General features: G+C 35.8%; 2 protein-coding genes across 3 annotated transcripts; one reads left to right on the top strand and one right to left on the bottom strand.

Moving 5' to 3' along the window:
- Positions 1–503: 503 nt before the first annotated feature.
- On the bottom strand, positions 504–6708 carry LOC105642205 (Transducin/WD40 repeat-like superfamily protein). 2 transcript variants are annotated; one of them, XM_089717623.1, is made up of 11 exons: positions 6308–6708; positions 5475–5789; positions 5282–5390; positions 5086–5179; positions 3740–3839; positions 3563–3646; positions 2863–2959; positions 2673–2760; positions 2481–2586; positions 2304–2396; positions 504–1389 (listed from the first exon to the last, which is right to left on the bottom strand). In XM_089717623.1, exons 1-11 carry the CDS (start codon positions 6476–6478, stop codon positions 991–993), a joined length of 1656 nt encoding a protein of 551 aa, XP_089573749.1. In that variant the 5' UTR covers positions 6479–6708; the 3' UTR covers positions 504–990. The 2 variants fall into 2 exon arrangements, with proteins under 2 accessions (XP_089573749.1, XP_089573750.1); XM_089717624.1 differs by having other exon boundaries at positions 3752–3839; positions 6308–6707.
- Positions 6709–9042: 2334 nt separating this feature from the next.
- FLA11 (FASCICLIN-like arabinogalactan-protein 11) lies at positions 9043–10095 on the top strand. The gene has a single exon (XM_012226949.4). It carries the CDS (start codon positions 9140–9142, stop codon positions 9863–9865), a length of 726 nt encoding a protein of 241 aa, XP_012082339.1. The 5' UTR covers positions 9043–9139; the 3' UTR covers positions 9866–10095.
- The last annotated feature ends 351 nt before the right edge of the window (positions 10096–10446 follow it).

Below are 10446 nucleotides of genomic sequence, written 5' to 3'. Positions count from 1 at the left end.
GTCACTTTACTCACTAAATTGGTGAAAACTTTTGTAACTTTGAGAATACAAACAAATAAAAGAGGGTCCTTGTGACAATCATCTTCCAGTCAGAGACGCATTATGTGTTTGACTAGAAGTTGCCACAGCAAATTGCGTAGTGTAAATCATAATGCCCCGGACAGATAAAACCCACTAAACTATGTATTTGAGTCATTGCAACAATCCACTCAATACAGAGTGGATCATGCTTTTGTTTTCCTTCCTCTTTTTGTGGGTCTATTAGGAGAGGAAAGAGGGGTAAAAAAAAAGAGGACGCATATATCACCCAAATGACGATAAAAGGAGAGCGAGAGAGAAAAAAAAAAAAAAAAAGTAACAATCAAGGCATTTGCTTTCACAAGCACTATGAAAGGCTATTGGAGCAAGTAGTCCTCACCATATTAAAACAGTCATTGTATGGCTCTTATTAGTCACTAGCACCTGCTACAGTATCTATGCACAGGACAAGCCACAGGTCTCAATTTATAAAGAAAATTACAAATAAAAGGGCCAATAGGCAAATAAGTGTTCTATAGTCATTACATGAAGCTGCTACTGTTAGTGTTTCACCAGGATAACTAAGAGGTGCATTACATTAGTAACATCACTAAGAGAATTAAATGAACATTCACCTATAAAAGAAACAGAAATCTCAAAGGAACAACTTCCAATTATTCCTGTCAGTAACTTTTTAAATCTATATAGAAATTTATCCTAGAAACAGCCGTTTTGTACTTACAATGGAGGTACCCTCCCTCCACAGCTCTTGTAATGCCATCAATAGCACTTTATATCCCTAAATATACAATTGAAACCAATTGATTTATCTCACTGAAATCAAATTACTTTCCCCCAGTGCCAATTGTGAGAATACCAACAGGCTGAAACAGAACGGCCACACTAGCAAATAGAAATACAAATCCACAAAAATAAGAGATTGGCTTTGCCTCAGATTTCATGGAAGTTTGGTCATTGTTTATAACTTGAATTCCCAACCTTACTTGATAACAATGGCTTGTCCTTGAAACTGCTACTTAAGACGGTTTCAGAGTTGCCTGACTGGCTCTCTGCAGCACCAGGTCTCATCCAGACTTTTATGTGGCCCTCTCGACAAACAGTAAGAACAGATTCCTGAGTAAAAATCAAGCCAGAGAGTGGTTCCGTGTGGACACGATGTGCAACTAGTGGGGACAGTTTTGGTACATCTCGCATGCTTGGAGCAGGTTGCAGAGAACCAATCGGGACAATACTGTCCCAATGTGATGATTGACTTCCTGTACTGAAAGTAGGAGATCCACCAGGAGGGCATCGGCGTAATGGCACAACAATCTCATCCATTTCTAAGTCCCACAGAAGCAATTGTGTGTCCTGTTGAGAGACAGGCAATTTGCAATAAGATAAATAATGGGGAGCAAAAAGCATGCCGCAAATATGAAGCGTCAGTAGCTGGGGAAGACCTAGCAAAAGAATATAACACAAGATCATAGAGAGATCACAAGTTATCATATTGGTTCTTAAAGCCCCGAGGTTCAACTCAAACCACTCTTACAACCTAAGCACCTCAGGCATTGTTCTTCTCTCTATGCCCAAATTATCCTAGCCTCTTTCCAAGTGTTCAAAGAATAATATAAAGGAGAGATTCAATTTAGTACATCCAATAATCTAAACCCTTCCATTTCTCCTTTTGGGTTAAGCATACTCTTGCTTAAAGATATTACATAAAATTTCATCGCTACTCATCCTGCTCTAAATCAATCTTTTCACCTACTATGAGCTAGGCTAATTTGACACTGATGCATTTCTGCTTTGGAAAACAGCACAGAGCATTCAGGTCAAGTGAAAAAAATATGATATAATAATTTTTCAACCTAATCAAGTAGTGGTTTAAAGCATGCACTCACATTCTACACAAACGAATTGATCATCTATTGAACAGCATTATTACATTCTAGCACATTGTTAATCTCTGCTTTAACATTAATCATCAAGAAGTAGCTTCCTGTGATTACTAGTCCAATCTAACATTTTCTTTTTTTCATCAATCTTTGCTTTAACATCAATTATCAAGAAGTAACTAACCAATCCTCACAATCTATGCTTGTCATCTTAATAATCAACTATCTATGGCACTTTTACCACCAAAGTGACAATGTGCAGGTATCACATATAAGTGCCTTGTAAGCACCCAGATTTTAGGAAAATTGAATTTGAAGTTAATATGCAACAACTTGAGGAAGAATCTCCATGAACATTTACTTGTTAGATCAAATGCTTATAAATACCTGACCCACAGATCCAAAACGATACATTATAGTCTCCCCTGTACCATCTGAATTTGGTGATGACCAATATGAATCAAAGGCTACTCCACTAACCTGCCAGCATCATCAAGGACTGGATAAGATGGTCCTAATTTTGCGCAATTACCAAATAAAAACATCATGCAATGACAAACTTACCCATGAGTTGTGCCCCTCACCCCATGCCACTACCTTTCGATCTTCCATACTCCAAACTTGAACTAAATCATCTTCACCTCCAGTCAAAATGTATTTTCCATCCATGCTGATAAGCAACACTTTGTCAATCATATAAAAATGCCAAACAAAGTGCAACGAGTTGCAGCTTGAACATCAGTAAAAGCCAGTTACCTCCATGCACAACATAGAAGAGCACCATAATAGCTTTTCCCGCCACAAACAAGTTGTTCTTTAGTATAATCAAAAACTCGTAAATAACCTGTATTCAGAAAACAGATGCTCAATTAGGTTACTAAAACAAACGAGGGAAAAAAAATGATGCAGAATGCTCAATAGAAACAAAGCAAGACTTATGTTATACCATCTCTTCCAACAGTTGCTAAGTAGGCCCCATCTGAAGAGAAAGCAACGCTATTAATTGATCCTTGGCAAATATGCCATCTGGCAACAGGGTTACTCTGCATATACTTTGTAGATGTCAGAAAATGGTAGGGGGAATTCAAAGCAGGAGACTAATAAATACAAGTGCACAAGCTACTCTAATGTTCAGTACAAACCACAAATAAGTATAAAGTTAATATCTAGTACTCTGATTACCCATTGCAGAAAATCAGATATCCATGCATGCATACCTTATACTTCGTCCATCCACGTTGTTTAAGATTTTTACACGGTAATTAAGGAAACAATTAATTTCCTAAATTATAACACAATGTTTATTAATTTGACTAAATTTCTCTTTATCTCACATCATTAATTTGATTAAAGATGATCTTAGATAATTGCAGAAACAATTATTAAGTTTAATGTAAGGGAAAAAATGGAAAAAATTCATTAATTACTCATATTCTCGAAATGACAGATATTTGAGGACAAAAGAATATAAAATGACAGATATTTGTAGACAAAGGGAGTAGCATACAAAAAGGAGACAGTATAAATCTCATATCTACAACCTACTATCAGCAACTAAACATGCACAAGATTCAGACACAAAAAAAAGACTAATATCGAATGACATACAGAGTCATAAAACAAACACTAGACATCAAGGGCTTTACCTTGCTATAACGCGCATGTGCAACAGAAAATTGAGTTAAATCTTTGATAACAGGGAATGATGACTCACCTGCACCATCCTTACTCTAGAAAATGAAATTTAAGTAAATAACCGGAACAGTTGATACAGGTACTTTAAATTTGATGGTTAAGGAAGGTTTAAAAACAATTTCTTTTACTATTGAGCTTGCCTTCTCGTACACATACAAATTCCCATCAGCATGAGCAACAACAAAAGCACCATCACCTCCAGGCACCCACGCAATACTTGTACAGCGGCTGTTGAAAACAATGGGTGTTAATCAATTTGACTTTCAGAAGTTATTCTTATACTGGCCAAGTGTTCTCACAGAGGGTTCAAAGTTTTAAATTAATAATAATAAAAAAAAATGCTTGATTAGTGTCCTATTATGATAAACCAGTCTCTTTTCTTTTTCATCTCTTTCTCTTTTTGTTACTCTTTCGTCATCCTCCTACCAGGGACACTTCCACACTCAGACACATGAACACAGACAGAGAGAGAAGAAGTAAATTCCAAAGTATCCATTATATACCTTTAGCCCAATAAATTTCTACAATATCGGGAAAGATTTGTACATCACATGCACTGGGAGTTCAATATTTTGAAGGCCTAGGGCAAAACTACTGTATGTGGATGGAAACTAGAAAAGAAGGCCATGCACATAATTAGGAAAAATGCATATAAACACAACACTCATGTGACACTAGAATTTTCCACATTCATCTCCATTTTATACTCACATCTAAAAAAAGTGCCATAGTTCTCCACTGATATCTTTCATAGTTTTCAGATATTTACAACTCACTCCTACAAGAGGAGAGAACTAAAAAACATTGTTAATTAAATGATCCGACTAGACTGAAATGGATACTTTGAATTCCTTTCAGTGAAAAGAACAAAGTTTTCCTTGCATATTTATCTATCTATATATTTTTTTATAATCATATTCTTCTATGGCAACTACTTCCTTGTTCCATATTTTTAGGACCCCATTTTAAATATTCCCTTAGTTAATATCTCAAATCTATAACTCTTATTAGACTCATATTTATGGAGAAATCAAAAGGAAAGCTTCTTAAATGCCATAAGATATTTCGATTCAAAAAAGCAAATATGGCATATCAAGATAAACTCTATCAAATCATAGCCATAGGACATTACAGTTACAGTGCAATTACAATTTTGTGCAAACTAACTTCAACTTTTCACAGTCTTGCAACGTAAAAACTGTAATAGCTAATTTTTTAAGAGGGATACAACACTGTTCTTTATATTTCAGACATCTGATATTATCAAGAATTCCGCATCTCTTGGCAACTTCTTGTGCTACAATAATCATGACAAAACTACTTTGGCAGCTCACTGAAGGTGCACATACAAGTGATAGCCAATGACTATATTACTACTCAGTAAGGAAATCTCAGATATAGCAGCAAGAACCAATAAAGCATAGCAGAGAAGAGAATAGAGCGAAAAAATGAGGGCAGGGAGGTAAGCTCTTGCCTGTTATTAACAGAACCATCTTTGTTATAATGTTGGGCCCCAACCAGCTTCTTTCCAACATCCTGTAATTGCTGTCTCAGTGACACCGAGTAGACTACAATAGTATCATATATAACCAACAAATCTCAATATTTAAACTTCTGCGACAAAAAAAAAAAAAAAAAAATGAAATTCAGTTTTGAGTCAAAGATGTTACCATCACCAGAATTCAACCCAATGAGCAAATCATGTCCATCTTTAGCATCTTGATCAAAGGCATGACACACTGGGTTTGAATTACTAAAATGTATAGACTTTATTGGATCCTACAATAAACAAGAAACCTCTTAATAAGAAAAACCAAAACTTTCACCATCCACTGACGTGGAAATCATAACATACCAAATTACCTTATCTTGAGAGTTTAAATCACTTATAAAAATTGCATCCCCCACATTGAAGACCAAGTAAGTCCCTTTTCCATCAAAATTTGGATTGATTATGGAATTACTTGAACTTGAAGCACCCAATGATCCAATTCTACTACTGCCACTAACACTTTTACTCCCACCATTCCCTCCAACAAAACTAAGCGCACGGCTTCCATTGCCAGCCCCCAACAACCGGGCTGCAGCTGATCGTACTCCACTACTAGCACTGAAGCTTGAAGATGGGGCTGTTGGAGTTGACGGAGCTGGCTTATCCTTGAGATTAGCTAGAGTTACCTAATAATCAAATTAAACGATATATTTGCATTAAACTGATGTCAAATTAAATGGGTCAAAGGGCTACTTTTGCAGATGGGAATTGAGAGAAACCCCAGAAAAACAAATTGAGCATATAAGCAAGCATATATTAATTCTAGAAAATGAGAACTATTGCCCCCCCCCCCCCCCAAAAAAAAAAAAAAAAAAAAAAAAAAGATGAAGATAATACTATGCAAACTCCAGCCAAAATTGAACTGAAAAAAAAAAGTATTAACAAAAACCCTAGGCATTAATTAATTAAAAATGGTAAACCAGTTTTACTTCCTTTAAACAAATCCTATCCAAAAACTGACACTCATAAATGTATAGCACAATAAAAATACAGAAATTAAAACCACAAGTTATAACAAAAATAAACAACTTTAACAAATGGGTACTAACAAAAACCCAGCAAAATGCAAAATTAACCCAAAAAAAAGCTAAAAAAAATTTGAATTGACAAAATGGGCATCGATAAAAATATGAAAATGAAGTACCTGAGTAACGGTTTTGCCATGGGCATAATGAAGCGGACCGGAAGGGTGTGTCTTCTCGTAGTGAAGCTTATAACGCCCCTCCGGAGTTTTGAAATAGGTCTTTAAACCCGGTGACTGCGCGTTTCCCGATGCAGATGACGTCGAAATCATACCGTTGGTCGTATTGATCATGGTGCCGGCTATTACTATAGACCTGAAAGCATCTGATCATGACACTAGGGTTTGGTATTTTTATTTTCAGTCACTTCGGTTTATTTATTTTCTATTTCTGGCGGTCGGATTATTTAGAAGAGAAAAAAAAGTGCGTTTTTCCTCTGCTTTTGCTGTGCTTTGTGCTCTTTCTGGGTCTTCAATGGAGATCAAAACAGGGTTTAGATCCTCTGATTTGCGGCTTACGAGAACATTATGGTTTCTGTTTATTTCTTGATGTGCTTTATATTTGACTTTGGAGTAGTAAAAGTCAATGAAATGGACGGTGTTAGATGATGGAGTATTTTTATGTGCTGCTGACCTGTGAGAAAGTAAGTTAAGGAGATGATAATGGGCTCCACTATCTTCTCCTTGTTAAGATTCAATCAACTCTTTTCAATTAAAAAAAAAGGTTTTTGTTTTCTGTTTTTGTTTTTGTTTTAGTTTTACACTTTGGATTTAAAAGAAGATTATCTTAACCAAATCTTGATTTGTGAAAAGAAGAGAGAGAGTATATACACATGGTAATTATAGGATATTCTTTGTTTGTCCAATGGGCAATATAAGCCCAGGACCTTGTGTCTATTGTGCTTTGTTGAAGAATGAAATTAACAAATATTATAGGCTTATGAGCTAAAGTTGGTCTTTTGTCAAAACCCAAAAATAAGAAATTGAGTTGGGGTCATGGAAGGTGGGATTGTGTCTAAGGAAGGTTGGTAATGTCCTATTGAACTTGTTTAGAGTGCAATTTGTTTTCACAAATGGGTTGATCCATCTTGTATTTAGGCCCAAATCATAGTTAAAAGTGTTTTGCATCTTTGTCAACATCATTATTTCATAAACAGCCAAAAAAAAAAAAAAAAAAAAGTAAATCTCAGTGTGGTTTAGTTAGTCTTCTCACTAGTATCAAGAGTAATTTGAGACTTTTCGATCACAAGAGTTTTTACTAATTTAATAAGTCAAGCGAAAAGCTATCATATTATGTAGCTCATTGAATTATTTCGACGTATTGAACCTTCTAACAAATAAAAAAAATGACAAGGAAACATGAAATTAGTATTACCTTTTGCCATCATCACTATAATAATGGTTATCTAGCCAAGCCAATGCATTTACTCTTATAGCCATAGGAATTGAATTGGATTGGTTAGAGAAGCAAAAGTTGGTGATTAATAATGATGTGATTGCAAATTAGGTTCACATTATATGGTATAAGAGCTTAGGACCTACATTTGTTGCATGAGAGATGTTCTTGAATGGATTGGTACTAGGCCTACATTCTATTTGGATTGTATTGGGATGAACTAATATTGAATCATCATACGTTTGTCGGTTGGCATTAGTATTAGCTTGTAATCATGTCTATAAATTGAATTGGATTGGTTACTAGTGAAGCAAAAGTTGTTGATCAATGATGATTTTTGTGTTTTTTTTTTTTTTTTTTTGGACCCAAAATCCTAGCGCATCATCTCTTGCCGCTAGACTAGATGATTTGGTGCAAATTAGTTTAAAAATACATGGGTTTTCAATTTTATGGCACATAACTTTAGTTTTGTTTTTTCAGTGAATACTATTTCAATCTATCTAATAATTCTTGATATGCTTTTATGTTAATCTTTTACCAATCAAATGAGTCATGTTGGATCTGGCCTTGTGTAATTATAGTTTTCAAGCTCTACCTACTTAGAAGATGGGATTGGTTAGGTCAAGCTTAGGAATAAACCCCCTTGTCTAGACTCAGTTTTCTTGAGTCATGCTACTGCAATGTGAGGTTGGGCAAGTATAAAGCTTGTAAATACAATGTTACAATGTATAACATAGGTTGGGAGAGGTTTAATATATAAAGTTTGTAACTTTAAAAAAAAAAAAATACAAGGGTTTTATAGGTAATTCACACAACTTTAATTCTAAATCCACCTTTACATAGAAACTTTATGAATTGTGAGAACTACCCAGACATTGTTGTCATAATCACTAACAACCTTGGCTAATGCTTGCATTGACTATTGAAAACTTGAATCCAAAGCCTCTTAAAAAGTTGTCCCTGGCTACAAGCAACAACATATATGTTTCATCATTTTGCATTGGCACAGTGGTTCCCCACTTATAGAGGTAAGCAGTATTCGGCCCGGACTGAATAACCGAACCGACTCATTTCGGTCAGATTTTTTAGAGATCGGTTACCAATCGGTTCAAATAATAACAACTGAATGGTTTTTAGTTTTTGGTTCGGTCACTTGCCTAACTAATTGAATTGATTTTTATAGTCTTCAATACAATTGTGGTCGCCATGAAATCTATTCAATTATACCGATTGAACCAAATTCAGTTCGATTGAGTTCAGTTAAACCGATGCTCACCCCTACCCACTTATTCTACAAATCACAATATACCATGTCCATTTCCTGCCTTGCAAAGCAATATCTCACTCTTTCCCTACCGTAACAATAAAGAATTGAATAGAGGTTCTCGAGTCACCTTAAATTTGGATCCTTTTACCTAACTATAACAGCCACTACTCATCTCTCCTTCTCCTCAATATATTCCCTTTCCCCTTCCCTCTCTCTCACACACCTCACTCTCTTCTCCATCACTTTTTAGCAAACAAAACAGTAGTTTAGACCACATTCAGTTCTTGCAAGAATGAGAAAGCAACTTTTCTCCACAATCTTTCTTTTCTTGATTTTCATTCTCTATTCCTCAGCTTCTTATGCTCAAAACCCATCACCAGCCCCATCAGGCCCGACGAACATAACAGCGATCCTCGAAAAAGCTGGTCAGTTTACAACCTTTATTAAGCTAATGAAAAGCACCCAAGAAGCTGACCAAATAAACACACAACTCAACAATTCAAACCAAGGCCTGACGGTGTTTGCACCACCTGATAATGCCTTCGCTAATCTTAAACCAGGCACATTAAACTCTCTCACCGATCAAGGAAAGGTCCAGTTAGTGCAATTTCACATTCTACCTAGTTTTATTGCAATGTCACAATTCCAAACTGTTAGCAATCCCTTGCGTACACAGGCTGGGAATAGCGCAAATGGCGAGTTCCCATTAAATGTAACAACATCAGGAAACCAAGTGAATGTAACTACAGGTGTTGATACTGCAACTGTGGCCAACACTATATATACCGATGGCTCGTTAGCTGTTTATCAGGTAGATCAAGTTCTTCTTCCGTTAGACCTTTTTGGTGCACCTGCGGCTCCTGCACCTGCGCCTTCTAAGCCGGATGAGGATACTCCGGTAAAAAGTCCTGCAGCAGGAAAAACTTCTGATGATAGTCCTGCAGATTCATCAGCTGCAGCAAAAACAATGGTGCCATTTGGTATTGCATTTATTGCAGCAATTTCTTTGAAGCTATGAGTTGAATCTAAGTAGTCTTTCTTTCCCTCTCTTTTTATATAAAATGTACCATGATTGCTTGAGACTTTCCTTTCTCTTGCGCTCGATTTTGTGATTGTACTTGTTGGTGATTTTTATTGGGTCGATCTGCCCTGTAGATACATTGTGTAGTTTCTTTCTTTTCTTGGGTTTACCAATCCTTTATGTACCTTAAAAAATCAAATAAAAATTCTTTACATTTGATTCATTAATACTAAGAGGGTAGATGATTCTCCTGAAGCATTGGCTAAAGTATTCAAATTTGAACATACAGGAAAAACAAAATGAGAACTAAATTTGGAATCCCTAACTGATAAACTTTGTCCGTTCTTTCAAACTCCAGAGCCAAAATTTTGTTCCTTTCTTAATTTGGTTACCGTTAGATAAGTGTTGAAAAGGTTAAGTAATAAGCGACCTTTAGTGACTGGCCTTGAAAAAGCACTGTTAATTATATATACAAACAATCTCATAAAAAATTGCCATCGTTTCATGTTGCAGAAACACACACAGAAATGCATATCTCATATGTATCATGAGCTGCCGGAGAGTCGAGAATCGGCTAG

This window comes from Jatropha curcas, chromosome 2 (assembly GCF_041381405.1).
Source record: "Jatropha curcas cultivar XTBG-Jc1 chromosome 2, XTBG_Jcur_1.0, whole genome shotgun sequence".
Taxonomy (NCBI): Eukaryota; Viridiplantae; Streptophyta; class Magnoliopsida; order Malpighiales; family Euphorbiaceae; genus Jatropha; species Jatropha curcas.
Note: the sequence above shows the minus strand (reverse complement) of the source record. Positions and strands in the feature narration are given on the sequence as shown.

What these genes read in the sequence shown, in the direction of transcription:
- FLA11 (XM_012226949.4), top strand. Translation starts at nt 9,140, where the DNA reads ATGAGAAAGCAACTTTTCTCCACAATCTTTCTTTTCTTGATTTTCATT.
- LOC105642205 (XM_089717623.1), bottom strand. Translation starts at nt 6,478, where the DNA reads ATGATCAATACGACCAACGGTATGATTTCGACGTCATCTGCATCGGGA. An exon ending in GATGGTTCTGTTAATAACAG is followed by an intron (nt 3,840 to 5,085) that starts GCAAGAGCTTAC and finishes TGTTTTCAACAG; the next exon opens with CCGCTGTACAAGTATTGCGT. An exon ending in CACATGCGCGTTATAGCAAG is followed by an intron (nt 2,960 to 3,562) that starts GTAAAGCCCTTG and finishes AAGTATATGCAG; the next exon opens with AGTAACCCTGTTGCCAGATG.